General features: G+C 27.5%; 1 protein-coding gene across 1 annotated transcript; it reads right to left on the reverse strand.

Annotated features, from left to right (window-relative positions):
* Nucleotides 1-570: 570 nt before the first annotated feature.
* LOC145845948 (2-oxoadipate dehydrogenase complex component E1-like) lies at nt 571-12,217 on the reverse strand. The gene is made up of 17 exons (XM_082952922.1): nt 11,955-12,217; nt 11,545-11,738; nt 10,600-10,794; nt 9,348-9,506; nt 8,815-8,959; nt 8,291-8,431; nt 7,659-7,761; nt 7,217-7,355; nt 6,587-6,826; nt 5,989-6,243; nt 5,450-5,606; nt 3,964-4,086; nt 3,224-3,366; nt 2,869-2,957; nt 1,765-1,872; nt 1,354-1,513; nt 571-1,132 (listed from the first exon to the last, which is right to left on the reverse strand). Exons 1-17 carry the CDS (start codon nt 12,190-12,192, stop codon nt 1,031-1,033), a joined length of 2,691 nt encoding a protein of 896 aa, XP_082809048.1. The 5' UTR covers nt 12,193-12,217; the 3' UTR covers nt 571-1,030.
* Nucleotides 12,218-13,905: the final 1,688 nt, after the last annotated feature.

Genomic DNA, 13,905 nt, shown 5'->3' on the forward strand with positions numbered 1-13,905 from the left:
GCTTTTCCAAAACAATTTTTATATTCTTAAAACAATTTTCTAAAACAATAAACAATATTGTTTACTTAAAGGAGTTACATTAATTTAAGTGCTTATAAAACGGAATTTTACTTGCATTTACTTGCAGTAGCAGTATCAGGTGTTTGGTAAAGCTCGAAATGTTGTATTATAAAATGTTTAAGTCTGAAATACTTCGTTTTCTTTAGTTTAAGATACTTCTTGTTACTTGTGTTCAATTGTAGTTTTAGTATGTCGTGTGATTATTTTATATTTGTAAATAAACTTTTGTTGACTTTTAAGTATCTTAGATGTATTTATCTTATCTAACCATATCTATCTCCATTTAATTACCCCTAGCAATTTAGATTGATAACAATAAACATCACGTCGGGTACTCTTATCGAGACAAAATTACAAATTCAAAACTAAAGTTTTTTTTTTAATTTACAATAAGAAATCGTTGTAAACAAATTTAAAAGCGAATAAAAACAAGGAAGAACTAGTTGTGTATTAAGGAATTTCAGACCAATAATGTTTGAATATAAATATATTTAATTTACTTTATAAGGTGGCCAATATTTTTTTATTTAACGTATATGATTTAATCTTAGTTGAAAAGCAACGAAACACCTTGATTACAGTTACAAAAAATTAAAATTTAGCAAAAATACTGATATAAAAACTTGATTAAATTGAAAAGTGTGCAACATTAGATAAGCAACTTTGGCAAGTTGGTGTAATAAAAGAGTGAAAAACATTAAAGCACCAAATAAAATACCATTTTAAATAAATTTATAAACATACTTTAAATGAATAAATTGCTGAAAACTTTAAAAAAAAAAAAATTAAATAAATTTATATACACATATCGAATGAATAAATTGTTGAAAACTTTAAAATGAAAAATATAATATACCATTTGAATACTTCTACTACAGTTTTGAATAAAAGTAAAACTTTTGAATAATTAAAAATTAAACATTATTAAGGGCTAAATACTCTGAAACACTATATATGAAATGAGGCAAGATTACTGAAATGTGTCATTGATGATTTGTATTTTTTCTTGCTGATGAATTTTTGAAATTCCAGTTGCCACAGCCGGATGAACTTTTCTACCCGCGTATTTCAACTATTAAATATTTATTTCATTTTTTATTAAAAAAAGAAGATTTTTTGAACAAGAATGTGATTTTTTTTTGTTTTTATAGTTCAATTTTAATAAAAAACAAATAAAGCTATAACTGTTTTATTCATCATAAATAAAAAACAAAAACTTGATTGTTCAAAATGTTTTTTTTTTCACCGAATAAAAACCTAATAATCTAAAAATTTTTTACAACAACCAAAAACCTGAATATTCATTATATTTTTCATCCGGGTTTCCACGAAATTCCAGCACCCTCCATTTCTCGATTCCTCCTGGCTCCACACAAACTCCTCCGCGTTTGAGGAGTACTTTCTCAACACTTCGGACAATTGCACGGCTGGAAACGGACACAACTCCTCCAACCTTGTTATGAGATCTTTTTTTAACTAAAAAAGTTGTGATTCTTTCGTATAATATTTACTTATGCAACTTTTTAAATGATATTTCTAAACTAAAGACTTGAGCATTCTAAAAGAATGTAAGTATACAAATAAAACAAAAGATTTTAAGCACTTATACATAAAATATTTGGTTTAATTGATAAATGTTAATTAAATTTAATTGTATTTTTAGAACAATATTATATTTAAATTGCTATCGTGTATTTACCCAACCTTATTATAGCCACATTTTTCAAATCCTTTCCTTCAGCAATTAGTTTTTCTTTTTCTTCTATCAATGTGAAGTAGTGCTTGCCGGAACATAATATCACCTTTTTAATTCTGAAATAAATAATATAGATTGTTATATAAATTAATCTTTAAGCTTTTAGTTTTTCAACAAAATTAACTTATTTGTAGTACAGTAACCTCTCGCATCTTTACGCACTCGTGACGTTACGCAATCTTGTTTAGTTACGCATTTTAGAATTCTAAAAAATTCAAAAAGTCAAAACTTTATTTTTTTTTTAATGTTACACAAATTAGGTTTATTGTATATTTTTAATTTGGGATATGTTTTTAAATACTAACTCACCTCTCTATATCTTCAGAATTTGTAAATTTGTGTTTCTTGACTAATTGATAAACATTTAGTTATACCTCAGTATTAACATTTTTCTTTTACTTTATATATTTTTGTTCAAAAGAAGAAATCCATTACAGCACCAAATGCATATTTTTGTAAAAGGCTATAGAAACAAATTTTAATATAGACACCAAACCATTTATTAATTGTAAACAAATGCTTAATTATAAATTGAATTTGCTGAGTAGAATAGAATATAAATGTTAAGTAACAAATAAGTCACATATAAATAAATATAAAGATAAAATCTACCTATTATTAAAGCGAGTATAATTTTTCTACAAGTATTGTTATTTTATATAAATCTAAATTCTTTTTTTTTAATGTATGTATAATTTTATCTTTTGTGTTCATAATAATAAATTAAGTAAACACATTGTTAAAAGTGGGAAAGTCTCCAGTCTGCTTTTAACTAGAAGCAATATCAAAAAACAGCCATTATAGTAAGTATATTTGGTACCTCTCGTATCTTTACAACCTCTCGTATCTTTACGTATTTTTTTCTGTGGACACAATGCAATGTGCGTAAATAAGCGAGAGGTTACTGTAGTTTGTTTTAGTTTTAAAATACAAAACACATTGTTACGGTTTGTATGAAATAAAATTTAAAATAAATCTTTGACTGGTGTATTTAAGTGAAAACATTTTTTTAATATTTTTAAATTGAATCAAATGAATATATTAATACATACTTTTGAGGGTTTTTAGCTGCAATTTCGTCATCAATAACTGGTCTGAAGCTGGTACCCGGTTCGAATTCGTCTATACTCGATGTTGCTGACTGTTATACAAATATTAATCAGCTTATTTAGTTAAGGCATAAAATACCTTGTAGTCTAAATATAACTAAAATCTTAAATCAAAGTATTCAAAATATTAAACATCTTAAAATTTTCTTTAAAAATTCAAAAAATAAATAGACAATTTAAACAACAACATTAAGCAGTATTTACTCAAAACTTTCTTATCATTTATAAAAAAACTTATTCATAAATTAAGTATTAGCAAACTATATACTAACTCTCAATAATACAAATTTTAACTAACAGGATACCGAAGGAGGGTTTTGGGGGCGGCAATTACGAGCGGTTTCCTGAAATTCCTGACCATCTGCCTCCTCAACAAGTGGAAGTACTGGGATGGCAGCGTCGGGTTGCAAACACTGAAGTTCACCGAGTCCCCGTCGATACCTTTTTGAAAAAAAGTATTGTTTACTGTTACTAAATGTTAGTTTTGGAACACGTCGGAAGTTATTTAACTTTGATTATTTCACAAAAGTTTTATTAAACTCAGGTCAAATAGGACATTTTTAAGGGTTAGGGGCTATGAGTTACAGAAAATTTTGTCATATAAAGGATTATAGGGTCATTAAAGATTGGAGTCAAATTTGAGGAAATTGGAAGTTGTGGATTTGAGCAGCAGAGTGAAAATGGAGTTTTAAGTTTTGATATGTGCAGTTTAAAAGTATGGGTTTAACGATTAAGATACAGTTTATTTAGATAAGTTATACTTTTTAGAAAACATAGCTTACTTTTGAATTAACAATGTAAAAATGACACATTCCTTAATTTAAATTTCTAATAAGTAAATTAAGAAAGCAAGAATCAACAAAGAACTAACTAGCAATATGATTAACGAACGTAAATTTTAAAAACTATTTTAGTTAATCTGTACTATAGGATAAAAGTTTATAGATCGCAAAGAAAAAAAAAAGTTTTTACCTGATCAAAAATTAAATTCAATTACCTCAAAAAAAGTTTTCTTAGTTTTATTATCAAAATACTGACCGTCTTGCTTGCTGTCGCAGCATTGTAAAAATCTTTCAATTCTGCAGCTCGAATGTTCTGAACCTGATCCGTCCATTCCGTGAGGAAGAAGAACCACTAACCCCGATTGATGCATCCATTTCGCTGTAAAAAGTTAACTTATTTGTTTTGATTTCGCTGTAAAAAGTTAATTTAATTTGCTGTGTAGAGTTTTTAAATTTGATTTAGAAATCCATTTCGCTGCGTTTAAAATTAATTTATTTGTATTCATTTTGCTGTGCTTAGTTAATTTGATCAATTTTATAAATCTAGTTCGTTGTGTTTACTTAATTTAATTGATTGTATAAATTTATTTCGTTGTGTTTAGTTAATTTAATTGATTGTATAAATTTATTTCGTTGTGCTTAGTTAGTTTAATCAATTTTATAAATCTAGTTCGTTTTGTAATTTAATTATTGGAGTTAAATTATTATTTAAAGATTTATTGATTCATCCACTTTGCTGTGTAAAATTATTTAGAATAATTACAATAATTTCGTTGTGTAAAGTCAGTTAAAATTATTTAAAAAACTACAAGCCCTGATTAGTGCATATAATTCAATGTGTAAAGTTAACTTGAGTTATAATAAAACAGCAAGGCTTGTGTGTACGTTTCGATGATTAAAGTTAATTCAGTATAGTTGAATCCATTTCGCTGAATAAAATGGGTGAAATTCTATCAAAAAACAATAAGTCTCGACTGGTGCACTTATTTTGCTAGATAAGTTATTTTAATTTTTCAAAAAGACTACATTTTTTAATTTATCATACACTTTGCTTAAAAAATTCCATTTATCAGTAAAGCCAACAAAACATTATGGTCAACTTAATCGCAAAATAACAAGTCCTAGTAAAAAACTGTATAATTTTGATGAAATGCTATATAATCCAGCTATTTAAAGTTTTTTTTCAAGTTGTTATCTTTTTAAACTGCAAAACAAATGCTTGTGTTTTTGTGAGGTAGTTGGGTGAAAACATAATATCTACAAAAGCATTTTATCAAACACAAATGTAAACCTTCCCGTTTAACACAAAAGCATACATGTTTATCTCTGGCAAAACTTGTTTAAAATGACAGCGACTATTTGAAGCATGACTTTTAGAAAAAAAATCTTTTCAAACTTCAACCATACAAAATATATTCAATTTTCACAAAACAGCTATCTGAAAACACAAGTTACACAACAATGTACCATCAGTATAATCAACTAAATAAAAAAATAGTTATCAGTAAATAATAATTTCGCACCAATTTTACACGAACCATCGCTGTAACCATACAAAATAAATTTTTCCAAAGAATAGCACACAATACCTGAAGCATGGTTACTATTTTGTATGGTTAAAGTTTAAAAAAATTATTGTTAAAATTTTATCCGCATCAGACATTTTACCTTCCCCGCTCAACACGAAATAGCTACCTGAAACCACTATATTTGCAACATCAGTATATCAATATTGCACAAACCTTCCCCGCTCAACACGAACGCGTCGAGTTGAACCTGAGCTCCGTTGAAGAAATCACCGAACTGGGCTTCCCACACGCACAACCTTCCCGGGTTCTCGATCGACATCCCGTACTCGTAAGCAAGAACCGCCTCCTCCGATAAGTGCGACGACACTATCTGTTGATTGAGTTTAAATTGAAAACTGTTAATGTTGCAACTGTGTTACTTCAAAAATGTAATCAATGGATTTGGAAATAATCTTTGTAGAATATGGTTACTCCGATGTAGTTATATTCATTGTGTTTTCACTTGGTATAATAAACTACATAACTACGCTAGTTAATGTCATATTATTCAAGAAAACACATAGTTTTGGACACCCTAGTTTATGTCATATCCTATAACTTTCAAGAAAAAAAGTTATTGCCAAAAATGTATAAAAACCATACATACCAGTTTTAAAAAAACTTCACTGTATTATAACATTTAATATAATAAAAAATAGTTAAAGTTATCATATTAGTTACAATATGCTCAATGCAAAAACAAAATATTTTACTTCGAGTTTATGCTGATCAGAAAGTTGATTCAACGGAACGAACTGATCTTCAGTTTGCTGGCAAGTCAGCGAGGCGTGACGGTGGGAGAAAGTTCCCCTCCTCACATCCTCCCCGCAGAACCTCACCCCGCTCCCTGACAACAAGATGCTGCCCATGGCAACCGCCTCCGCCGTCGACCAATCGCAGGGCTTGTTGTTTTGGATTTTGTCCAATCGCTGCCTGGCGTGCATCTTGAACAACGTCTCGTGCATTTGCTGAAATTTGTAAAATTATAAAAAATTAAAAATAATGAAATAAATACAAAGATTGAGAATTTTGTGCTTTGATCAGTAATTCACGTAAATTATTCAAAAAAAAAAATTCAACTACGGCTTTTTCAAGTAACAAGCTATTGAAATTTTAAATTAATTCTTGGCGAAAATTTATTGTTTAATAGAAATAAAACGTACAAACAGTTTTGAAGAGCAAAAATTAAGCTAAAAGTAAAAGTTGAGAATGGAAAAAAACTTACTTTGTTGTAATGTACCATTTTTTTAATTACTCTTTTTAAAATCTACTATTTTTTCAAACAGTATTATGTGTATAAGACAAACTAACAAAATCATGAGGAACTTTGACTGAGGTTGCCGCAATGAACCTGAACAGTTCAGTGTCAATTCCGGTGTCCCAGTTAGAAACAGAGTTTTCGCTCGGAACCCGCATACTGCTCCACCTACCGGAAAGAAAATAGTCCCTGGAAGGCTGGTACTCGTCCGCTTGCGACAGACAACTGTCCAACCTCCCCATCTCATCAGACTTCCAACCCTCAACTTGCTCTTTCGTCACCACATTTTCTTCCTTTTAAATTAATGTGTACTTATGTGTTTTATTCATACGTGCACGTACATTCTAAAGTTTTAGTTTTAGACGGTTTTTGAAAATAAAAAACTGAGGATCTGGTAAACAGCGAAGCGTTTGTAGCTTATAAAAACTTTTGTAAAATTGTTGAATTAAAATGTAAAAATTTATATATGGTTTTCGATAGAACATCATGTAATCCTGAAAATTTCATATAATTAACATATATAATAAAACACTGAAGAATAATTAAAACAGCATTATTTGTATAAAGTCTATTCAGTATCACATTTTGGTTTTAAAAAGACATTTCTAAAAGCTAATGGAACAAAATCTTTTAAACATACGAACAAATAAAGCATAATAAAGTAATTGTAAAACAAAACAAACTATTAAATTCTCAGCAAAAGAGTCGGGAAAGGACATCTTGTTTCGAATTATTTGGTACATTTTGGGTTGTGTGAAGGATGGATCGTCCAATTCGTTGTGACCCCACTTTCGATAACATATCATGTCAATGATAACGTCTCTGTTTAATATTTTATAAAAATCATGTCAAATATTACATCTCTGTTTAGTGTTTGTTACATATTATATCAATTATAACGTCTCTGTTTAATATTTGTTACATATCATGTCAACAATAATGTCTCTGTTTGATTTTTATACAACTTTAGTTATACAAATAGAAATATAATTAATACAAAGCTACCACCGATATTTGAAGCAAAAATACCAAACTTTGTCACAAAAATTTAAATCAATTTCAGTTTATAAGTATAACAAGTGTCAAAATTTTTAATATTCTATTTATACTATATCAAAAGCTTACTTTCTGTACTTGGTTCTGTATTCATTAGCAATATTAGCGGCAATAACAAGATCTACCATAGAGTCCCCGTTCACTCTGATAACAGGACATCCGATCATCCTTCCTTTGTGAGTTGTATTATATATTTAATTATGATTAGAAATAGATTTAATAAATCATCATTCCTAATTTTTTCAAAACTTTACATTTTCAAGTTGTACAGATTTTGAAATGGGTTAAATATTTAGGTAAAAAGTAGTTTCAAAAATACTTTTATTTAACTAAATCGATTAAATAAAAAACTTACTTTAAAAAAATTTGTAATCTCTTTTAAAAAGTATTAAAAAAAAATCGCCCTAACCCTTGGTCGGTATTTGTCATAATTTTTTTAAGTTATTGTTTCTTTTATTATTTTTACTTTTGTGCAAAATTGTCAATTGTGCAAAAGTGAACAAATTAAAAGTTATTTCAAAATAGTTAATATTTTGCTAAAATATATCTGGAGTCATTACTTTTACTTCTTCAAACTTTCGGGGTCATTTTATTCTACTTGTTAAAATTTGGAGTCACTTTTTTACTTAATCCAAAAAACTTACTTTAAAAAAGTTAGTGATCTCTTAAAAAAAGCATAAAAACTTTATATAATTACGTACCAGGATCACTTGCGTTCTTAGAAGATCTTCCCATGGACGGATCAGTGGTGAACCCGATCTGATTGTTCACTATCACATGCAGGGAACCCCCTATGTCGAAACCGGGTAGCTGGGACATGTTCAACCCTTCCATTACTATTCCTATGAAATTTAACTGTATGTAACTACTATTCCTATATAATTTGACAGTATTTAAATACTGTTCCTATGTAATTTTACTATGTGCAACCACTATGCTTATATAGTATTCGTATGCAAAACTTAATTTAGACAACATGTTATTTCATATAAGTTTGGTACAAAAAGATCTATACTTTGTAAGCTAAGAAGAGCAACTTATAAATTGTAATAAACAGGTCCTACTTGATACACTTTTTGGGCTACTTTCAAATTGTTTTATAGACAATCTAAAAGTATAAAACCTAAGATTTTATTCTATTTACGGAATAGATAAAAAAGGAAAGTCTACAACTTTTAAGTTAAAATAAATCAGAGTAAATTTATACAAAAACATCAATTAAAACCTTGCCCGGTGAAAGCGGCATCTCCGTGTATGAGAATGTTGGTCACCTTATCACCACCCTTCATATCACCACCTTCATTGTAATTACCATCGTTCAGTGTTTGCTGGCGTGCCCTGCATTTTCCCATTGCTACCGGATTCACCGCCTGTCAAATTTGTTATACATGAGTATAAAGACCAATACGTATACGTCATGTTTTTAAAATTGTTTTCTGGTATTTAAGAGGTGATATGACTTTTCATATGTGGATTTTACATGCATCTACATTTTTTCGCGATTATATGTTTTAAAACACTAGTTATCTTTGTAGATGTTTTGAGAATTTTAAAAGTGAAACAAAAATTATATTGAAAAAGTATCTTAAATTTTACATGGTTATCCCTTACAAAACAAAATAACAGTTTGTTTAATATTTATTTATCATATTTATTAAGTTAACTTAAGCTTAAAGCAATCAAAAATTTTCAATAATATGATAAATTAACTATAATATAAGTTTTAATATGTTTTTCAGCATAACACTTTATAGTAACCTCTAAATGTGAAGAGTTAGGTAGCAGGTTGACCTTGATGTTCTTGTCGCCATAGCAACAAGTGGTTGACGCGTTCAGGTGAGACAACACGTCACCGGTAGCAACGTGCATGACGTCATCGGGAAATTCGCTCAACCCTTTGATCTTTCTCAGCATCAACTGAAAATAATTTTATCACAATACCTTTGAAACATTTTCAAGGAAAATGAAATACATAAATACCGAATACGTTAAATGTTTGTAAGTATTTGAGACAGAAAATTTCACTTCATAAAACTTTTCGATTTTTTCAAATAAGAATACATTTTAAATATTATTTCAATTAAAACTTTTTCAACATGTGATAAGTGGACATAATCGCCTGTTAGAGTTTATTATTTATTGTTTAACAGATTCAATTTTTTTACACTTTTGTAAGAAAAAAGAGAAGTAAAAATATCATAGAAATTTTAAATAAACATATATTTTCTGTTTATTAATAATAAAACGGACACTACTTTAAACTTGTTTCAGAAAAATGTACATTAATGTTTTACTATATTAGTTTTCAGCAAACTAGATTAAGATTTTTTTTTAAATCTAAGTAGCTGTAAAAAATACTTCTCCATACAAACGTTTGTTAAAAGTTAGAATTTTTATATTATTTCTACATCCCTTATGAAACTCAGGGTCACAAAGTATATAACAAAATATTTAAAATGAATGCTTAACGTTTAATATTAAAAAATACTAAATTTGACAATCTGATTACAAGGGGATTTTTTATCTTATTTTTAGGCAAATGAGTTTGGTTGGATACAGTCAGAGTAAGAAATAATTTAATTCTACTAAGCATATTAAAATCAATTGTATTTTTATACCTACTATAAAATAAATAATCAAAATATATATTTTTAAAATTTTTAAACAAAACAATACAAGTAATTACAAAAACATAATTAAACAACAATTAAAAAGTAACTAAAAATGGATTTTCAGTAACTGCGGTAATAAGTATTAACTGAAAAGGTAGGCATCAAAGTTTTTATTACAATTTCAATACTATCATACCATCCTGAGTAAACATCCTGAGTTTCATACACAGCCTAGAAACAAGAAAGCACTTAAACTATTTAAAAATCTTATTTTGAAATCACACAGAAAATCCTTAACAACAAAAATAAAGCAACAAAAACTCCTGTAAAAATAATAATACAATTAGTCATTGAAGTCTACAAAAAAACCAAAAAACCGAAAAACTTCATATTGAAACCTGCATGGGAAAGTTAAGTTCGCCATGTAATAGATTGTTCCTTCCCCGGTGAGGCATTCCGATGATGCACTGCTGAACGCCTTGCCCGCACATCAGCCTCAACAGCTGGTTCACCACCACCAGCATCCCTTCCGCCCCCTCACCCGAGTACCTCTTCAGTACTGGGAACTTCTTTGCCAGGAAGTTGTCAAGGCACTGCGAGAGTTTTGATTTTAAAAAACAGAACGTAATAAGTTTAGTACAAAATAAAACATGCGGTTTTAATGTTTTGATATCAAGCATAAAAATGTAAAAAAAGTTTGTTTTTTTTATATTTTTTTTTAATGATTTGCTGAATAGCTGTACTTTTATAGTTTTAGATTTTTTATTCAGTGAGAGTAAACTTTTATTTAAGTTTCAAAGTTACTGTTTAATATTTAAAAAGTCTGAATAACTTTTTTGAGTTGAACACGAAGGTTAAAAATTATTATCAATAACAAAATACTATGCTAGTATAAAAAGTTATAAGTAATTAAAAGCAATAGTTATAAAACATTATCCATGTAAAAGCTTTAAGCAGTGATATGAAGCTAAATAAAAATTTAAGTTTACTTTTAATGTTAAGTGAGAATTGTTTTAAACTTTGAGTCTAGGTTTTTGCTATTTATGTATAGAAATTAAATTGTTATTAATCAATTTTTTAAATAAACTGTTTAATGATTAGAATAAAAATATTTTCAGTAAAATCAACAAAATCAGTTTTCAATAACAAAAAGAAAAACATTTATTTATAACTACAACTGGTACAAAATTATATATTAAAAACTCACCTTGTAGTTTTACTTCATTTTAAAGAAGCAGTTTAACTTTAAAAAGTTTAAAGGATCTATAAAATTTTAAACAAAACTGTTTTATGGGGATGAAGATTTTTTTTTTTAATTTTACTTTATAATTGAACACACTAACTTGAGATTTAACAAGAATTTTTGCAAGCTCAACTTTTTTCTCATCTTCAATTTCAAGTGTTGAAAACTTTTGAAAAGTATCATGTACAAACTCGGCTTCTTGTGAACAGAACATTCCTGTCGTGTCAACTGTCAGCTTGCCACTGTACAAACCTTCCAGTTCCTCCACTAACTTCCTTACTTTTATTTTTTGTCCTGGAAAATAAATAAAAATGAAATAAATAATTTGATATTGCAATTACATAGTATATTTTAAACCATTTGATAAAGTAAATTTTAAAGTTAAAATCAATTGATTAACTTCGAGTATTTATTTTATACAAAAACATAGTTTTAAAACTTACATAATACCAGTAAATAAATAACTTGGTCACAGCTATTTAAAAAAACTATTTGACAAGTTCTACAAACCTTTGTGCAAGACTTCTGTATCATCAGTTAGGTTGAAACTAGACAAAGTGGGAAATTCTGCTGAGTTTGCACTATTCAACGGATTTACTTTTGCTGATTTGATGCCATGATTTCTGTATGACTCCACAACTTCAAATGAGGTAGATTTAAACTTTTTATGTGTTACAACGGAACAGGTGGGTTTGATCGAAATTAGCTCACTTGCAAGCGTTGAAGCTCTGTTGAACCTCAGTGCCATTATACTTTCTGAAAAAGTTGTAGCTCTTTTCTGGTATGAGTGTTTATCATATCAAATAAAAATTAAATGAAATTTTAGAAGAATTAAAAAGTAGTAAAAAATATATTTTTATTATCAAAAATTTATCATTAATGTAGTAAAAAAACTACACCAATTTATCATTAATGTAGTTATTGTTAATGAACTTTTTAAATCTTTGACACTTACAATTAGTATTAACTAACTATAAACATTATATGTGTGACAATAGGGTTACTGTACATTTAATTTAACATCATAAAGGAAATCTGAATCTTTTAATTAAATTTTAAGTATATTTAAAAACTTAAATTATTTATTTTAAAAATTATTTGATTGATAAAAAAACAAATTTTGAGATATGGTCAGTTTAGTAAAAAGTTTTAGTTACAAATATATGAAAGGGAACTTTCAATTGTTTGTATTTCATTTAATTTTAAAAACTTAGTAAAAATCTATCTTCTCCTTCATTTTCAAGCATTTAACCTTAAATTGTGAGGAAACTTTCCTTGCTTTAACAAAAAAAAGTTATATTGTAACAATTGAAAAATAAAAGCAAGTATATTTGACCAAATATTAAAAAAAACATTTTACTCAAAACTAAAAAAAAATCTGCAGTAGGATTCTAAAAGACTGTAGGAATTTTTTTTTTTATAGATTAGTCTTTTTTTTGTCTTTGTTATTTAGTCTTTCTATAAGGTACCAGTTACAATATTTGACTTTATATACCTTTATATATCAAAAATTAATTAAATTTAAAAAAAAACAGTAAAAAGCTATTTAAGTTGAATAACTCTAATTAATTTCAACTAGTAAAAAAGGGTTTACCTTGTATGTTATTAAAATGCTACAAAACTATATTAATAAATTCTTAAAACTGTGTTGCATTTCAGTAATAAGATTTAAATTATACAAGGACAAACATTTTACTTTCTTTTAAGTTTGGGGAAAAGTGAATAAATAATTTTGAACTTTTACTGAAAGAGTAAAAATATCAAGTATTTATGTTTAGATGACTAGACTAGTTTAGCAAAGTATGATCTTCAGCCATAATTTTAGTCTTAAGATTTTCATTTTGTGTTTGTGTTGACCCTTAAGATATGATTTTGCAAAGTTCAACTAAGAAAATTTTCAAAGGCATTGCTAGGACCTCTATGGCTTCTTAAAAGCTTCTTAAAAAAATAGAATTGCTGAACTCACAAATCAATTAACAAAACGCAAAACTTTTAAATTAAATCTAATGGATATACATCAGGTAAGTATTCTGTTGGCATAGAATAGCAATCTGGCAACACTGCCCCAGGTCCATACAAACTCCAAAAAAATTATGAAAATATCTTTTAAAAAAGTACATATTTAATTAACAATAACATACTTATTTCTTTTTCTTTTATTATTGTCAGTAAAAATATTCTTTTGGTAAATAAAGAGATTAAAGCTTTCCAAAACTTAATGATTTTTTTTAGTTATGTTATTGTAGTTGAATTTAGTACCTAAATTTTAACTGATGCCGTAAATAATTAAAAAAAGAGAAGTTTTCTACAGAATGGTAATTTGGTTTTGAGAAATTTCTCCTAGGTTTTTCAAAGTAAATGTTTTTGGGTCATTTTTTCAGTTTAAAATTAACCTTAAAAAAAAAACTACATTAAATAGTATAACAACATTGAAAATATGCTGTAAAGCTAAACTACTAAA

This window comes from Thalia democratica, unplaced genomic scaffold (assembly GCF_965202585.1).
Source record: "Thalia democratica unplaced genomic scaffold, ktThaDemo2.hap1.1 HAP1_SCAFFOLD_214, whole genome shotgun sequence".
NCBI lineage: Eukaryota > Metazoa > Chordata > Thaliacea > Salpida > Salpidae > Thalia > Thalia democratica.